The following is a 19,599-nucleotide window of genomic DNA, read 5'->3' as shown; positions in this document are numbered from 1 at the left end:
GCTCAGCATTTTTATACCTGCCACAGAGCATGACGGGATAGTAATTGCTTTTTTGTACCATGCACTGCAGTGTGTGGAAGTCACTTATCTGTATGTTACATACCTTACTAAGAAATGCAGAAATAAGGTGAGTGTATTGTTCAACCCCTACATTTTATTTTCTCTACAGTAACAGAGCGGTTTGTATTGTTTGTAGTGCAACTACAAACACATCAGGCAAGTGTGTTAATATATTGGCATAAATGTCTTATGTACAGTCTCATCTAATGTGTTCTGCTTGGTGTACAGTGAGTAGATATATTTGTAAACTTGTCTTCTCTGATTCAGCCCTCCATCCAAACTAAAATGGCGTTTTTCTCGCCTCAGATCAGAGCCCTACTAAAACTGTTTCCAGAGTATGCATTTTAAAACACTGGTTTGGAGTTTCATTGGGTACAGGGTAAACTAGGTAAGTAAGTAAACATTTTCAAAAAAACTGACCTAAGCTCTCCAGTCAGAGACAGTGGCTGCCCATTTTAAATTTCAGTAAAGCTGAATACACAGCAGAGCTATTGTCATTAACCTGGATGTATGCTGATCATGTCACAATTATAAGAAAATGATTTTGTCACTGCAGAGCAGCAGCTTGGGTATGACTGCTGACCAACAGGTAGTATTTGTGAGACAGAAGGTCTGTTTTTAGGTGAGAAAACTCTGTTGTAGTCTGGACGGAGGGTTGAAACAGAAAGAAAATGATGCATTTATAAATGTAACTGGCTTAAAATGTGGATGTTTCCAAGGTGGTTTTAGTAGAGACCTCCACCCACAGTGAAACACTAAACAGTTCATGGCAGCTAGCAATCACAGAAAAACCTTTTCTGTTAGTTCACTGTATTCCTTCACAGCATGCTTGTTGTGATATTTGTGGGAGTCAGAAGTGTTTGTGTTGCAGGAGTCCCGGAGTTTCCCAGAGTCGTACCCTGAGCTCCCCAAACAGGACACGGTGGAGAGCAGCCTTCTACAGAAGCAGATTTTGGAGCTGGCGACCATGCTCGACGTGCAGAGCCTATTTTGGGAGGATTCACTGGAAGCCTACTAACATCTTCGCACAGGGCGAAATGGCATACATGTATATACAGACTCCACTGCCAGAGCCCTCACCGTTGTCTTTGTTTTATTTTTCTTTTACAGGTAATGAATTAACTGATTCAGCACACACACATATTCATGTCCTGCATTTAACTGTTACTTGTGGATGCAGATGTAGTGCAACATTAAAATGTTTACATAGATAAGCCAGAGAATTTAATACAGTGTAAATTCCCCATTATGAGTCTCGGCGGCTTGCTTCGTAAAAATAAGCATCACATAAGAGTAAACGGGCGAGAGAGACACTGCAAATAACTTTTCAACTCACCATTCCCCATCCAAACCGCAGCCTCTGACGTTATTCCTCATGTCAGATAATTGTAAAGAAGTTGGCCGGCTTGATTTAGTGTTTGATTTGTTTTTTTTTTTATAAAATGTATCATTGTTTCATTAGCGAAGGTTTGTAAGCCTAAATGATAGAGAAAAGTCCTGGTGTGACTTTATCTGTCTGTACCAAGGCAGAGCAGGGCGGTACAGAGCGAGAACACAGTGCTAAACAAAACATGAGTAAATATTAAAAACAACTATGATGTTAGCACATTATTCACACACTAGGTTAGAATTTGAAAGATTTCACCAAAAATGTTGTTCTTGGTCTAGATTTTTATATTTTCCAAACAGTTGAACTTGTAGCAGGCTGAGGTGCATGAGGTTCTGTTGCGTGTTGTCGGCCCTCATTAGTTAAAGACATCACACCCCTTCATGTCATTAATCAGCAGTCCTTTTAATACCTTTAATCATTCATTGTTTCAGGCTTATGCGCTTTGAAAGTTACCTTTATTCCTTCCTCATCTCACTGGGCTATACTTGCATGCAAAGGCAAAGGAATGCGTCCATTTTGTTCTTATATCCACAAAGAATGGCCTCCATCTTTTAGAGTTATAAAATGGTTTGTAGATTTTAAAATGGCATGGGGTAGGGAAGTAAATTGAGCCAGTGCATGTGTTGCATGGGCCTGTAGATTTATAGTTGACCCAACAAATGAAGACAATCTAGGTTGAAATTGGAGGAGTTGACTTTGTGAAAAGGTAACGTGGTATGCATACTATTGTTTTTTTTCACCAACAACATTCAGCATTCCATTTATTGCTTAACTGACACATCAGTAACCTTAATGGTCATGGCCTCATGTGACCTGCCTACCTGTACAGCCTCATTGGAATATCATTGGTTTGCTTCTTTGTAAACTACTTTCCGGACTTGTCTTACCTACCTATCCCTAGTGAGGTCCAGGTTATGCTTTCAAAGACCTAGTTTGTATGACGTGTCATCCAACCATGTGAGAAGGCATTAAGTGTTATGAACGGCCGCAGTTGGAGGCAAAGTGAAAAGCCAGCCGTCCGTAGCTGTTTGCTTCAACAGAACGGATGGTCATACTGTCCGCTTCAGACAGTCAGAGACTTTTTAGGCCATCATCTAGTGGTTAATAGAGGAAATGCAGCTTAATGCTTTCCAGCATCATCAGTCATGGTGGTTACTGCTTGCAAGCAAGACCTTGATTATAGACCACAGGAAGTATCATGTCCAAACTGATCCTGTTACTGGCCTTAAACCAGGTAGCCACCTGTTCTTGTGACTGAGGCACAGTTATGCTAAGGCGCATCGCATTCAATCATGATGGCCCAGGACCTTTATCATCATTCATCTCTCTGTCTCGCCGTTGTTTCTGTCCACTTTCACCCAACACCCAAAAAATCAAAGATCTGTCAGATTACAGATGATTTGATCTTAATTTTTAGGATAGCATGAGCGCTGTCCTAGCTAGCACTTCAGGAGACATAGTCTAAGTACTTTTTCAGTCACTTCAGATATCATTTCTATTTCAGTTTTGCCCAGCAGTAGAAAGTAGCATTTCATTAGACATCAGTCTGCCCGACTGGTGCCAGAATGAAATCCCCCATGCAGTCTCAGCTGATACCAGAATTAGGAGCCCAGAGACCTAGTCGGTGGAGAAAAGGTGTGCTTGTTGACTTCAGTGGTCATGGGAACACCAGAAGAATTTCCACTATCAACATACACAAACAATGGTGTTTATATAACATTTAAACAATATATGATGTTGTGCATGGTTCCCAGACTATGAATAGTAATGACCTTACTATTCTGATTCTATTCTGTTCTAATACTTATGACCTCCTTTGACCTTTAGTGGCATTCCTAGGCCAAATTGTTAGATTGCACACAAGATGTCTCATAATCTAATTGGCAGATTGCCATTAAGTTTTCACTAGTGTAAAGGATAAGGTTGTCGTTGTTTTTTTATTGGTATTATTATAAGACCAAAGACCAAAAGCGACAGTGTGTTAGTCCATCTTCCACTGAAGACACTAATCTTTAAAAACAATGTATAGTTTTTTTTTGTTTTTTTTTAAAGGCTCCGTAATTTCCTGTAACAGCCGCTCACTGTAGTTTTTATCAAACAAGTCTACATGTGGTGCTCTAGTGAGTATTTGGGGCAGCAGGACGGTGTATGTGGGACTGAGTCAGAATAATCTACAGTGTGTGTTCATGGTGATGAAGGAACATGTGACCCAGTGCAGCAGTGAGGCTCCCTGATGGGTGTTAATAGTTTGACAATGGAGCTCTATGGCTCAGAGGAAGAAGATATTTCAGGCTGTGATACACACACACACAGGACTTTAATACACAGTTAGTAGATAATTCAGTTTGGATTGGGACTTTTCACAGGATTTGTGGATAATTTAAAAATATATAATATCACCACCCTTATCATTGAAATGGGAAAAGGGTCTTAGAATAGCTAAAAGCAAAATAATAATTTTTGGACCGAATTATATGTTTTGAATAATGCTCCACATCTTAACATTCCCCAACGTAGAAACAAGCTGAAGGCAGGTATGAAAAGCCCCAGTGTTTACCAGGTGGCCCTGGCAGGGGGAGACACTGCACAGGCTATTGTAGTGATGCTGAAAACCGTGAACTGGCTTTGACCAAAATGTTCAAATAAACATTAATGCAGGAAGTAGCCAAGACGGCTTGTAGGAATTAAGATTTTTGAATTGACACAAATGAAAACTATTTTTAGCCGTTATTATATTTATTGACATTATTTGAGTGTGTACATATCATGTAAAAGGATGTTTTGGCACAGATGTGTGTGTTCAGTATTTAGTAAGTCTATAAAATGTGTAATGAAATATGAAGTTGAAATGAAGGAGGAGCGAAATGTTCACGAGGCCAGTTTGTTCTTTGGCCATTTTTCTAAAAATATTACATTCCAACTTTCAAGGACTTGAAGAGAGGCAGAGGAACACTACCGCTGTCTTCTCCATTTTCCATTTGTCTGGGAAAATGAGCTGTTTATACATTTTCTTTCCGTTTTCATTGTAATATCAACCTCCATGTTCCGTTGTGTTGACAGTAATGACGATTAAGATATTGTAGGCTTGCACTTTATGAAGTGTGAACTTGTTATGATCTTGTGTGTTGTGCTTTAGGGGAAAAAAGAGAAAACTTCTGTGTGATTGTTCTTCATGCCAGCCCGTCACACCAGTGACCTTCTTTTTTTACAAAGAATAAACGTGTGAGTCAGTGATTTCAAACATTTTCCTACAGGAACTTTTCATCTGCTCACACTTTTTTAAACGGCTTCCGCCTGAAATGTGTGAAACATGTTTCTGAAAAGTGTTGAAAAGGCAGCAATAACATGTTTGAAAGAATTTGAAATCCTTGTTTTATAGCCAGTGGTGCTCTAAAACTATGCTGTCGGTGGGGATTGCAATGCCATTCATGATTTTTTTTTTTTACTTTGCAAAGGAATATCAACAACTAAAAAAACAAAACAAAAAAAAAACCTTTGACATGTATGGACATCAGTCAGGATAGAAGAAGTGAAGAAATGTATTTGTTTAAATTGTCAAATATTGCATGTTGACAAGTTTGTATGTTCATGTTTATATGTTTATAACATGTTATTGTATGGTGTGTTCCCTGAACTCAAAACCCATGAAAACAGAAAATATTGTGGCCTAATGGCACAAAAAGCATTATTTAATGGAAAATAACCCCAAACAGTGAAGTGACTGATCATAATTATAACTATAAAAAGAAACAAATAAACGAGATAACGTTAGCTTCTGTTATGACCGTTTGCTGTAGTGATGTCGTCTGTGCTTCATATTTTAAAAGAGGACCATGAACACAACCAATTATTTCATTATGTAGCATCAGTGCGATCATTAGCTCAGATACAAATTTGAATTAGCTTGTGCTCCTGCACAGATTAACCAGGATTATGCATTGTATGAGTGTGTGTGAATATTTATTTTTATTTCATGTTTCCAATTCCACTTCAGCTACCCAGCAGCATGTGGGGCATGGTGTAATAGCATACATTGATTGTGCATGATGAAAACGGCATTTCCTGCTTCACATAATTTGCTAAGTGTCAAGAGTATTGTTACAGGGCCACCAGAGTCCTGGAAGCTGATCAACTCTTTTTAGCACAAATTCTTAGCGATAAATCTTGTGTGCACGGGTGGAAACAATACCATTTAGACAAGATATTAAGAAGGTATTAATTTGTGCAAACAAGATACAAACTTTACTTACCAGGTAATTTCTATAAACAAGATATTTATTTGTATAAACAACGTAACTTGTATAAACAAGGATATTAATTTGTGAGATAGTAATGAGATATCAACACGATATTAACTTGTGCAAACAAAATGTTCTTTTGTGAGAACAAGATATTAACTAGATACCTTTTTTCAAACAAGATAATGTGTGCTAATAACTTGTGCACACATTCTCTTTTTGATGGTGTGTTTGAAGCGACTCTCAGATTGGTGGCTGATCTACAGCATCATACAGAGTACAAACTATTGTCATATGGGATTATAAAGCCTTATGCAAGATCAACGACCCCAAGATAAAATCCCACTCAAGCAGCACAAGGCTTTCCTCTGCCTCTGCTGTCGTTGCCTTTTAGTTATAATAAAATAGTTAAACTGTTGAGTGATACAAGTTTCATTCTGATTAAAAGCCTAAAAAGATTAAAATATACCTATGTTTGCATTCCTGGACCCAAATTAGAGTTATCTTTTTTTTATTCTCATGCTTACCTGTTCAAACTTAGAGAAACATAGATGATGTGAGAACTTTCAAGTTGTTTCCAGCAGTTAGTGAAGTTTCCTAGCAGAAAATGGCTCAGCCGAGACACATAATCAGTAATGATCGGATTGCTGTCACAATCCTACTGAGTTGTGTCGTGGTTTCTTTTCTAAAGCAAGCTCTATGCACTTTTGTCCAACATTGATATTGAGAAAGTGCATAGAAGAAGTAGAGAAACCCACACCGACCTGACAGAGAAGATCGTCCGCTGGTGAGACCAAATCAGTGTTCACCCTGCATAACTAGTACAGTATTAGAATCTACCAGAGCACAAGAAATACTTGTTTTTCACATGAACGCACAAGCACAAAAGCCACTGCTCCATATAATGGACCCACATCTATGGAGAAGCATGCGGACGTTTCTTTGGAACACATTGCAAATAACTGCCGACTGATCAATCCTGTTTTCTCCCCCAGATATGCAGGGGTCATTTCTACCTTTTTATACGTGTGTCCGAATGTTCAAAAGATGGGTGCAGCCTTCCTTTATAGCAACATGTGTGACTTGCTTGTTGTGATTTTCAGTCGGTGTCAAACTGTCAAATGTATTTTCAAAATTTCAGTTTAAGAAAATGCACTGTAAGCAGCATGTTTGTTTAGAATAGAACGTGCCAAAGACTAGTGTACTTTCAATGATTGAGATCTGTGACTGTATCAGAGGGGTTTTTCTGTGTTGCCAGAGGGAGCCAATAAAGAAAAAGAAAATGTGGCTTCATAAAAGGACCAGTAAGTGTCTTTATTGAAGGACTGGGGAGGATGTTCAATTCTCTGCGTTGTTGCCTTTAGTTCATCGTGTGTAAGAAGCATAGAGCATGGATCAATGATGCAGTGTTTTGGAAAATAAGTCTTTCAGAATACTGTATAAAGAAGATTTTTGAGTAGTATCTGTCATGGTTTGGACTGCTGCCTGACTTATTGTACTTAACAGGTAAATAGACAACTAGTGTACTCAAAGTTTTTTTATTTTGTGAACTCTTTATTTATGATTATATTGACCCCCAAAATGTAAATTCAGCATATGTAAACAATAATGGCTCTCAAGCGCATTCTGTCCAAGTTATGGATACAACATCTGTAATGTTACAGCAGCGCCTGTAGTTGTGACCATAGATGAAGAAGAAGAAATGGTCGATATGTTATTTCTTCTAAGTCTAAGCCATAGAGGGTCAAAGCTATTTTTGAACTGTGACTTCACTTTCTTTTAACCCACCCAAAATGACACAGCGTAAATCTGCTTCATCAGATAATTTGTCATGATCCAGGATTGTGTCCATACAATGCTGGGCTACACTGGAAACAAGAGAGAAAATAAAAATTTCTTATAAAGTAACGAGTGACATAGAGAGATTAAGAACATTTGACTCCACTGATATGACATGATACATGGACTCAAACCAGGTGACCCTTTTCACTAGACTGTTTTGTAATTAAATGACACTGGTGGAGTTGAACATGAATGGTATGAAATCATAGAGCACTCACAGCCCTCCAGGTGTCACAGCGAGGAACTACAATCTCCAATGAGAACATGTGGTTCTTTACTACCATCCAGTGGCCACGTTAGGGTACTACAGCACTACACGAAATTAGTCACTCGGGGATCTAAGTGCAAAGGCCTAATACAGCCTAAAGTTTAGGTTTCAGTTGTTAGCGAGCGTGTTTTAATAAGTATTCTCAAACAAATATGCAGTTATAATGAAGCCAACTAAAACAGCAGATTTGGTTACCGTTCGGTGCATTTCTCTATTTAACGATACGCGTACAAAGAAAGGGGAAGTATCTTGACACACTGAGTATCTTTGTTACCACCCCAGCTTGTTGAGTTGAGTGTTGCTAAGGAACGTTAGAATATCGGCTCTGGTCCAATCATCGTTGGAGAAAGATGTCACGTTCTTTAAACTGACCAACCAGAGAGATGTTAGCGTCACTACCTGTTGAAGTTTATCCAAGCTTTCACTCCAATAGACTTTTTATTTTAACCTACTTATTCTGCCTGCTAAATAAAAACGATGGTCTGCTAATTAAAGATATTTTGAAGTCTTGACGAGTATATTTTGGTTTCTCATATGGTAAGACGGAGAATTTTTTAAGTAATTGGACAGACGCTAGAAAGACTTCTGTCAGGGTTAACGTTAGCTAATAAGCTAAGGCTAATGTCAGGCTAATGTATAACGTTACTTCTTGCTAGGCTACGTTGCCTTTTGATTATCGTTAACTGTTATATATTTAAAACGGATATATGCCCCATAAGCAGAAGTGAAATTTAACTAAGTACATTTGACGTTACTCATTTACTTTATAAAAGTACAAATTTGAGGTAACGTTATCCGTAAAGTTACTTTACATATTACATATATTGTATAATATAACATATAATATTTGTTTCATGACACTGATAACGTTACTATAATAGCGAACTTTTTACTACTTTAGTTACTAACGTCAGTTACTTGCATACAACACATATGCTTAACTTTTAAAACGTGATGCACTGTACAAAAAATAAACTACCTAACAACATATAAAAATGAATGAGCTTAAACAGTGAGTCATTGAATCAATAACATGATTAATTGACAAGTACATGGATTTCAGAATTAACTGATTGGTCAAGGAATTACCTGAAGATTAATCCGTAATAGAAAATAATCATTAGTTGCAGCCCAGTATAAAATTAAGAATTAGCTTCACCTCAACCAACTAAAAGAGAAAATATTAAGGCATGAGTAAAAATAATAATACTATTTATATTGTTAGATGTATTATCTAGACTCACAGGGGCAATTTCTCTGCATTGATTACTTTAGTTTTGATACTTAAAGTTCATTTTCTTGATAATACTTTTGCACTTTAATTAGTCACATTTTCAATATAGGACTTTTACTTTGAATGGAGTATTTTTTCCAGTGTGTTACATATAGCATTGTCAGTGCATGTGTTTTAGGTTGGAATTCATAGTTTCGATTATGAGTATTGTTATTGTGAAGGCATCAGCTACTGAACTCTTTTTTATTTCTCTGTGTAGTTTTTGATTATTAAATCCCACATTTTTTGTCTTCCAAGGAGATGAAATAGGTTAAAAGTACAAAAGTTGCTTAAAAGTATACAAAATACACATTCTTCCTGGTTTTACCTTTAAGATTCTGAACATTTGTCATTATCCCTGTTTAGCAATGACCACCTGTAATTGTACTACTGAAATGTTAACCACCTTGTCTAGAAAGAAAAGCTGAAATATGGTGCAATCAAATAGATCTTAAATCTTCTATCATATTTTCTATTTATGTATGAATTATTTTCCTTGTGCTCCCACATGCACCTGTAACCCTCATGTCATCAGCTTAACTCAAATTTTTCTGTTTCTGTTTCACAGAGGAAAGTAATGAGAACTCGGTCAAGTTCACCTCCAATTCATGTGCACATCAACGATGCCACACCGGTACATGTCCATGTGAAGAGCCAGGGGACGAGTCCTGCAAGGACGCCTCAGGTTAGAGATTTACTTTACTGTTTTCAGTTATTTCTGTTTTAAGGTAAATGTGCAGAAATTTAATGTGTGGATCTCAGTAGTTATGAAATCTTGTGAAACTCATTCCACTCACTCCTGTTCATAATGCACACCTGTTCTCATACAGTGTAGTTATTAGGCAGCATAGAGGCCTGACAGATGCCAATGACATGCTGCTGCACACACTCTGTGTTTTAAAGGGAAAGCCCAAAGTCGACAGAGGAAACATCCGTCCTACAGCCAAGGTCAAAACTCGAGTGCCATGGATACCACCGGGAAAGGCCTCCATACGGGATGCTTCATATAAGTGGGAGGTAACACACCTTGAAGAAATAATACAGCTAAATCCTAGCCTAGCATCCCCAGACTAATTTGCATGTTAGGGTGTGCCAGCAAGGACAAACTACAGGGAGCCAGGGGGAGCTTAGCTATTAAAAAGAGAGGAGCCACGTGCTCCCCTAAAAACATAATCAGTGAATTTTTGGGGGGGTCTTTAAAATATTGACAAAATGCTATTTTTGTCATGTACTTCTGTTTTTCTGCATCTTCATCGTCATGTATCATATATAAAATTAGACTTTTGTGTATGTGCAATTCATGCATGAGGGTTATTCATCAATAATTTAATAACTTTAATAAAAACACTGGCATGCATGCCATTCTTGTCATCACCATCGAAGCGTGTCGGTGCAACATCCTAAACTGTACTCACCCTAACTCAAAGATCAGACAAAAACTAACTCTTTATTCACTCTCAGTCTGTGTGCTCAATCACCATGAGTCATTTCAAGTAAAGCACCAGGTGACACCAGAGCAAATGAAACATGAGTTGAAGATTGGTCTGGATCTAAATCCCTTCTGCTGAGAATTTTAAACCGATCCATCCAGTCGAAGATGTAGTGTTACTGAAAGTGTAATTTGCACCAAGGGGCCGACGCACCGCCTTGAGATCACACCACCGCTCCCCGAACCAGAACCTGAACATTCCCAGTCTGCGCTGCGATTGGCTGACCTCACATCAGAAGAAGAAGAAGGGCTGCACGGACGAATCAGCCAGTATGAGAGGAAGATTGACAGCTTAATGACTGAAGTCAGCTCTCTGAAGAATGAGGTCAGTTTCTCCTCTGTGTCCACGTTGATCTTTGCAGGTCTGCGTCAGGCAAGTCCTTTATGACAGTTTAAATAATTTATGTGGCACTTCATAACAACAATTATAAAAACATTATTTTCATATACAGTGCTTAGGAAAGCATGCAGAACACCCTCACATTGTTTATGCATTTAATTTAAGATAGATTAAATTATTGGGGCAAGTCATTTACACACAATAACCCATAAGAACAAATTGAGAACATTTTCAAATTTTCTCCAAATGTATTGAAAATCAATAAAAGAGTTGTGTCATTTACAACAGTATTCATTCCAAATTGACCCATGTCTGTGAGATTTCTCTTGAACCTTGATCAGAGTTAATCTGTGGTTAATTCAGTCATTGGACATAATTAAGAAAGGAATACACCTGTGAATATAAGTTTTTTGTTTTTTTATTCAAAGTGCTTGTCAGCACTTGTAGACCTCTGTTGAGGCATAGCTCCGGGACAAAACACAGGTAAAGTTTTGAATGTTCCCAGGAACACAGTAGGCTCCATCAGTGGAAAATATGCCCGGTATGCTATAAGTAAAAGGTATTTGACAGCACGCCAGGGGCCAGATGCATACAACTCTGTGTAGATTCACCACTAAAACCCATATGCACAAAAATAGAAATATGACCACAGTGAGCACTGTTCAGATTTATCAAGCTGCCTGTAAACCTTCATCGGTGGGGATGTATCAGCTATTACTTAACATCAGAAGGATGATCAATGATTCATTTATAGAGCTAATTTTTAAAAACAGACTTGCTTCACTATTCAGGATAAAATGACAAGATCATCAACAAGGAAATGATGGCTCAAATGTAAAGTAAAACGAATGATAAATTCATCCCTCAGAAATCATTTAGAGTTAAGTTTATAAATGTGCCTTTGACATTTTAGAGAACTGTGTCGATTACAAAATAACAGCATTAGCAAAACTGGCAAACAACCTGAAAAGTGTTTTACTATAAACACTTTGACCTTATATTTAATCTCTCCTCATCATTTCACCTGCAGCTATCTCTAGTGAACTGTGTGAGTTGACACATTCCCTCTGCACATTCTTCTTTTATCAATACCAGTTCGAGCGCGGGGATGCATCATTCATACATCGGCCCCTGCAGGTTACCAAAGGGCTTTTAGAGCAGGAGTAAAAAGATTGTCTGGACTGAAAACCAGGCTCTGCTAATCATCTGTATAATACCATCTCTGCTTCTACATACAGCATCCTAACCAAGGGGTCTAAATACTTAATACATAAATTACAGATATCAGTTGTTGTGTTTTTTTGTAAGTTTGCACAAAATTCCAAAGTGGTGTAAAAGCATTCTCTGGGTTCAAGGTCTTGGCAATTGACTACAATTTCAATTTGCTTTATTGGCATGAATGTCAAAAGAACAATCTTGCCAAAGGATAACTCAAAAGAACAATTCTATTTATACAGTTCATTAAATCAATAAAATAAAATGAATAAAACAGTAAACATGCATCAGTGGGTGTTTAAATAAAAAAACTAATTTAAATTAGATCATTACAATCTAATTGCACCCCATGTGATGGCAGCTGGGATACGTCAAGAGTTTCTGTGACTGTCCACAAAGACCGCATTAACACGTTGTTTGTGTGTCTGCCCACGTGTGTTTGCATCTGTATGTATGCAGGTGGAGCTGCGGAAGAAGGAGCAGCTGCTGGAGCGTCAGTCGGAGCAGCTGAGTGTCTCCCAGCGGGTGATCACCGAGCAGGAGGAGGAGTTGGCTGAGGTGACCAAGGAGCTGGAAGAGACCGAGCGGGAGAACACACGATTACGCCAATCCATGGAGAAGATGCTGGAGGAGACCGACTACAACAGGCAGATATACCGAACACTTTCACTGTGCTTCACATGAGAATTCTGATCAGTTAAAAATCCCTTCTTCTTCTTCTTTTCTTCTCCTCATTTTTAACATGGTTTTCGAGAGTTTTTGCAAGGCTAGTGTAGTCGTTGAGACAGCCTTGGTAAATATCTTAGAGGTCAGTGTAGTTAGTTGAATAACAAGACATTCAGGTCCTGAAGTCATGACTGTCACAGACATTGTGATTGGGCAAATACTAGTGCTGACTGATTTATCATATTTTCATCGTCGTCACGATATGAACATGCACAATAAACACATAGCAGAACTGCTTGAAATGCAATGAATAATAAAACTAATGTTAATTAGAGATGGGCACGAGACACGGCATTAAACAGGCTAAAGACCATAGTGTTTACTATCAGGCTGCAACCTCTGCCCTGCTCTCTGTGTTGGCTGCTCCACACACACACACTGGGCTGAGTGGAGGGCAGTGGAGATTATTAATATGAGATTATGTAGTGCTTTGCTGTTGCTGCTCTAGAAACAGCATTCAGTTATATTTAAAATATTCAATTCTAATTCTCTTCTGAATTTAAAGACAGCCATGCAGCTAATATGCACACTTCAATATTTGTTTATTTATCGCAAGTCATATCGTCATTGCAATACGGAACAATGTTGTCTCAGATTTTCCTCATATTGTGCAGGCCTAGCTACTGTATCTGTCTTTAACTTAAGTCTTGATGGTGAAAAACACACAGTCTGTACAGTGTGAAGCCTTAAAGGACTTGGCAGTGAGATAAAAAACAAATTCAGCAAAGTGCCTGCTCATGTAAACCTTTGTGTGTAATCAGCAGAATTTTACTTGTGGGAAGGTGGGCTATGTGAATCGCATTAAAAGCTAAACTAAAACCAGTGCTACCTTCTACTAGACTAGGACTGAGAGATACTGATGAAGCGTCTGACTTTCAGCAGCAGGATGACTCCTGGGAGAGAGTGGGACACCACTTTTCTGATACTTTCAGCCACAAATAAATTATAACAACATCTACTCACATGTTTTTTTCAGCCTGAATGGTGGTGTAAATCTGACACATCTTAGCTCTCCTAAATATCAACCAAGACAGGAGTTACTTTGGAAGATGTGAATTTTTTTTTACTCCTGGCCATAAAAATCCGGACCAAATATGCATTATTTTGACTAATTCCCTACACTGAGATGCTTGATAAATACAGCACTGATCTTTAAGACAAACTCATTGGCGAGTAGTCAGAATGTCTGTCTGGTTTTCAGTCCCGTTCCCTCTGACTCAGAGCCATGCAATCTCAAAGTTAGCCATGTTTTGGGAAATGACTTTACACCCGGGATGTAGAATAGAACAACTCCTGTTTAAAGCCAGGATTAAAATATAGTGGAAAGAAGGTTAGAATTTAGATAATGCTTCTCCATGGAGTAAAGGCAGATTAAAAAAACTTTTGTTTAATATCTCGTCTTTAAATCTGTCCTCTACTACAGTTCCTCTCACATAAACTGTTTATAATCCCAAAACGGTTCACTGCAAACAGTTCCTTTCAGCTATTACCTCTATAGAATCTCAATAACAACATCACAACGGCATGTCATGTGTGTATCAGATCACACAGTCATGTGTACTAATAGGAATATTGGTGTAATAATAGTAATAATAATAAGACAAAGTTTGTGTCCTTGCAGATTAGACAGGGACAGTATGCAACAAGACAAAGATGCTCTGCTCAGAAAACTGATGGAGGCTGAAGTGGATGGGACAGCAGCTGCCAAGCAAGTCTCAGCCCTGCGAGAATCTGTTTCCAAACTGTGCAGTGCTAGTGGCAGTGTGAGTATTAACTTAGTATTTGGCCTCATTATGTGGCCTGTGAGGTCCAACATTTTCTAGAAACCTGGGAAGCAACACTTTTACCTCCAAAGCAAAGAGCAGCACATCTAGTTGACTTAAACCAATGATTTGTCAGAACTCGTTCCCACAGCTTTCTTTGGTGAACCCATGTCTTTGTCCCTCTCTGACTTTCTGTTTGCTGGTGAAGAGGCTGTCTGGCTCTGAGTCTTCAGTCTTGGCCCGTCAGAAGGATCTGCTGCTACAGAAACTGGAGACATTTGAAGCTACAAACCGAGCTCTGCGGCACCTCCTCAGAGAGCAGCATGGATCCAAGGTAGTGTGTGACGCATCTTTAAAGCAACTGTTAATAAATGGATAACTGAATACACAGGGAACACAGGGGTCTTCTGGATGTGTGTGCTAACTGAATGATCATATCATCATATTTCCAATATTTGAATGTCATAGTGCATTTAGAATAATACATTTTCTGGTAAAACGGAGTGGCAATGGGGCAATCTGTGTGCACTTAGCTCCTGGTTTACTAAGGCAGCAGCTCATTATGCAGCCAGCTCCTGGACTGCCAGGGAAGAAGAGCACATAGTTCAGGTGGGATTTCTGTGAGATCGCCAACAAATTATTACACAGTGATCTTGGCTTCTCAAGTTTTACTTCAACCATGAGAAAAACATGCATTACTTATAGAATTATAATATTTGAGTGTTTAGGTCTAATTGTACTGATAAATGGCAGACATAGTGGCTCATGCAGCTGCGACGGCCAGAAGAATACTAGAATGCTGAGATAAATAATATATTTATATTATATTTTTGTGTAAATCCCATCTGTGCTATTTTTACTCCTGCTTTGGAGAATATGCCAGCACACCTGACCATCACAAATTGTATGACTTAAATGTAAATGCTCCGTATTTGTATAGCGCCTTTCTAGTCTTTTCGACCACTCAAAGCACTTTTACACAACCTTCACCAGTCATACACTGAGCCTAAGTGCTCAAACTAACATTCACACTCATTCATACACTGGTGGAACAGCCAGTTGGCCAGGGGCAAATCAGGGTTCAGTATCTTGCCACTTCAACATGTCAGGGATTGAACCGCCGACCTTCCGATTAACGACCAACCCGCTCTACCTCCTGAGCCACAGCCGCCCAAGTAAATGCAACGGAATCTATGCATATGCAATAAGGAGAGAAAGGTGAACCTTGCAAACGCTTGCTAAGATGACATGCAAACTGTGACCCCAGTCTGGTGCCCGTTTGGGTAGAAATTTGCTCAGAAGCCTTGATAAATTTGACCCCGAGTGATTAATACATTTACACATATTTAAAATCCATGGAGAAGATGCTGGAGGAGACTGACTACAACAGGCAGATATTATACCAAACACTTTCACAGTGCTTCACATGAGAATTATTATCAGTTAAAAATCCCTTCTAAATGGATTTTATCAAATGATACCACAAAGCAAAGATTACATTGTCTGCAATACAACCAGGGATATAAGGGATAGTTACCATGGTTGAACAATGCCTCTGATACCTTTTTCAAATAAAATATATATACATACATATATATATATATATATATATATATATATAGTTAGGGGTGGGCAATATGGCCAAAAATGTTATCACGATAAAAACATTTCATATCACTGAATATCGATAATTATCACGACAAAGATCAAATCATTATTTCTTTCAAGTTTAAAGGCTGATTTTTGCTCCTGAGTGAATATTTTAGAAACCAGACGGTTAATTGTGTGGTTAAACTTTTCTGTATGGTCAGAACGTGACAAACATTTGATGCCAGACAGTGGATCACTTCACAAATCTGAAGTTATTATGATAAAAAAGTATATGATTAGTAAATCTTTTTTCAGTCCCTTTTCCTCAACAAAATTGATATCTTAATAGAAAAATTAAGTGCTAATTCGTTTGTGATTGAAATGAATTAAATCAAACATTTATTGATGATTATATTGAACATTTGTTTTATTGTTATTGAAGAAAAATATATTGCGATAATAATCATTATTATTTTATTGCCCAGCCCTATGTACAGGTATATATTTTCATATTCCATGACTTGTGTATTGTTAGACTGAGCAGATGGAATCAATCCGACTGTCAGAGCAGAAGGATACATTACTCAAAAGACTGGTGGAGACAGAAGCAGAAAACACTGTGAGTTTAATAGAAGCCTTCTAAATCTACTTATATTCTCTTTTTTTTCATTCGACAGTAATACCTATCATATATTTTCCCCAATTTTTTTATCTTCATGTAAAGCGCATTGAAATATGCTCTATAAATAAAGCTTGCTTTCCTTTTGCAGCGTCTTGTGGTGAAACTTCAAGAGAAAGACAGAGAGGTTAATCAACTCTCCCAACTTTTAGATACTGAAAAGGTAAATACAGCTGTCAGTATTTGTGATGCTTGTTACTGTATATGGCTCTGTCAAACTGTGGAGCTGTCTCTAACAGGGCTCCAAAACAAAGCATTTAATCCTTTAGTTATGTAGGTCAAAGGAATACATATTTGTCCCTAATGTAAATTCTGCTGGATTTGGGGAATGCAGGACAATACCAAGAGCACAGCTGAACTGTCCAAGAGTCTGGAGTCAACAAGAGCTCATTTACAAGGACAGCTCCGCAGCAAAGAAGCTGAGAAGAACCGGCTTACTGTGCAGATAAAGGTTTGTCACGGTCATGATCTGTCTGTCCTAGTACATGCCATCATATGTAATTATCTATTATTATTATTATTATTATTATAATATGTACTTGGGAAATGACATGTGAGGGCTTATATCACTGAGGGCACTGCAGTCAGAATCATTGTTGTCAGTTCATCTTAACTGTTGTTTTGATACTCTGCTGTACAAGTGGAAAGCATAAACAGTGTACCCAGCTGTAATCCTTGGTTCTGTTCTTTCCATTGGTTCAGAATCTGGAGCGAGCAGCCAATCAGCAGAAGGCAGAGATGGAGCATCTAAGTGAGCACCTGGCGAGGCTCAAGCAGCAGGCCAGTGCAGACCGAGAGGCTCTGAAACAAGCCACGCGAGCCCAGAAACAGCGAGCTGAGCGCAGCGAGGGCACTGCAGGCCAGCTGAGCGTCCAGCTGCTGGACATGGTAGGGTTGTGTCACCGAGCAGGCGGGCTGTTCTACTAAAGCTCTAGATGGATTAGTCAGAGGCACACAAGACTCACACAGGTCCCTATGATTACTCCTAATATCCTCACTAGGTATTTTGAAACACTTCCACAGTAGTGAACTGCTCTTTTATTCCTCATTAGTTGTTTCTTTCAGTTCACTTTTAAAGAAAGCTTCGAGCCCCATCTCTCTCTCTCTCTCTCTCTCTCTCTCACACACACACACACACACACACCTCTTCTGCACTGGTGTTTGAAGCAGAATCATGCAGAAACATTCTACTGTGATATTAAAACAGTTTAAATGTCTTTTTAACAGGAGAAGCAGGTGGCTGATGCACTTTCAGCAGCTGAGACCTGGCAAAGTCGCTATGCCCAAGAAGTGAAAGACAAGAGTCAACTGGAGATCGAACTGTCGCTGTTGAACAGGTAACTGCAGCTCTGTTATGACTTCAGCTACAGACAGATGGAAGCGGCTGTCACACTGTGGTACTACAGATTTGGCACCAATTTTAGTTTGCATTGATGAGCTATTCACAGCTGAACAACAGCTCAATAATGGCTTGCAGGGGAGTGACAGCTCTGGTGACAGTTGATGAATGATGAAATAATCCTTCAGAAAAAAATATTTTCATTAGCTTTTTGTGAGGTTTTCAGCATTATGCTTAGTATCATTAATAATTATTGAATCATAAATTATTAGTAGTATAGAATTGGGGCACATACCTTGCATCAACCATCTTGCAAGAGGAACCATTAGGCCGTACGTTTTTCCTGTGAGGTGTAAGTGTTCCAAGTAAGAATCAAACTATCTTAACTGGACAAACTTAAGACTGCTTGTTTCAACTGTTCACATGGAGGTATCCATTTGTGATATTTGATCTTTTGCTGTAAGTAGTGGTATAAGGGGAACCCATCCATCCATCGTCAACCGCTTATCCTGCGTACAGGGACGCGGTATAAGGGGAACCCGAATGTTTGTTGTTTTTTTTAAATGAATTCAGCTGCCAATGACAGAGCAGAGCTATACTTTGACATTAGGTTAGATGATCCTGATCCTCTTGTGCCTCAGCTGGAAGTAAGGATGACTGTGAATTGTTTTTATCTTATTTTACCAATAAGGTGGTGTCAATCAGAGCCTCTATTACCCCCGTGGACTCTTACTCAGAGGTTCCTCACCAGCAACAAGAGAGTTTTAACCAGTTTTATCCCATCGACTTGTCTGAGCTTTTAAAAACAGTATCACAAATGAGAGTGTCCTCCAGCCCACTTGATGTAATACCTACAAAATTTTTACTGAAAGTAATAGATTCTGTTGGGCCCCATTTGATCTCTGTTTTCAGCAGCTCCCTATCTACTGGTTGTGTCCCTGATTATCTTAAAACGCCTTGCGTGAACCCACTTTTAAAGAAACCTGGTTTAGATCCCTCCCTCCCACATCATTTTAGACCAATTTCAAAACTGCCTTTTATTGCAAAGATTCTAGAAAGAATCGTGTCCAAACAGCTGCTCACTGTACTGGAAAATAACAAATTATTTGAAAAGTTTCAGTCTGGTTTTAGGAAGTAACACAGCACTGAGACTGCCCTGCTTAAAGTCACCAATGACCTTTTAATGTCTGCTGATGAAGGTATGTGCTCAGTCCTGGTCCTCCTGGACTTTAGCGCTGCTTTTGACACCATTGATCACAACATCATGTTAGACAGACTGAGGCACTGGGTGGGGATCTCTGGTACTGCCCTAGAATGGTTTTCATCCTACCTGTCAAATAGGAAGTTTTGCGTGTCTGTAAACAACTATGTCTCCTCGTTCTGTCCA

General features: G+C 38.7%; 2 protein-coding genes across 4 annotated transcripts in view; both read left to right on the top strand.

Moving 5' to 3' along the window:
* scai (suppressor of cancer cell invasion) overlaps positions 1–6,986 on the top strand; it is a 38,522-nt gene extending 31,536 nt beyond the window's left edge. For all 3 annotated transcript variants that reach the window (XM_046067158.1, XM_046067157.1, XM_046067156.1), the window contains one exon: positions 932–6,986. In XM_046067158.1, coding sequence (XP_045923114.1) covers positions 932–1,078 — 147 coding nt within the window. In that variant the 3' untranslated portion in view covers positions 1,079–6,986. The remainder of the gene's footprint in view (positions 1–931) is intronic.
* A 1,203-nt stretch (positions 6,987–8,189) lies between these two features.
* The window catches only part of odf2a (outer dense fiber of sperm tails 2a), a 16,791-nt gene continuing 5,381 nt past the window's right edge, over positions 8,190–19,599 (top strand). The window contains exons 1-12 of the mRNA XM_046067344.1: positions 8,190–8,335; positions 9,640–9,756; positions 9,975–10,088; positions 10,703–10,885; positions 12,575–12,762; positions 14,463–14,604; positions 14,813–14,938; positions 16,730–16,813; positions 16,965–17,036; positions 17,208–17,324; positions 17,576–17,761; positions 18,101–18,210. Coding sequence (XP_045923300.1) covers positions 8,333–8,335; positions 9,640–9,756; positions 9,975–10,088; positions 10,703–10,885; positions 12,575–12,762; positions 14,463–14,604; positions 14,813–14,938; positions 16,730–16,813; positions 16,965–17,036; positions 17,208–17,324; positions 17,576–17,761; positions 18,101–18,210 — 1,442 coding nt within the window. The 5' untranslated portion in view covers positions 8,190–8,332. The remainder of the gene's footprint in view (positions 8,336–9,639; positions 9,757–9,974; positions 10,089–10,702; positions 10,886–12,574; positions 12,763–14,462; positions 14,605–14,812; positions 14,939–16,729; positions 16,814–16,964; positions 17,037–17,207; positions 17,325–17,575; positions 17,762–18,100; positions 18,211–19,599) is intronic.

Source organism: Micropterus dolomieu, linkage group LG13, assembly GCF_021292245.1.
Source record: "Micropterus dolomieu isolate WLL.071019.BEF.003 ecotype Adirondacks linkage group LG13, ASM2129224v1, whole genome shotgun sequence".
NCBI classification, from domain to species: Eukaryota; Metazoa; Chordata; class Actinopteri; order Centrarchiformes; family Centrarchidae; genus Micropterus; species Micropterus dolomieu.
This window is presented reverse-complemented; position numbering and strand designations above follow the sequence as displayed.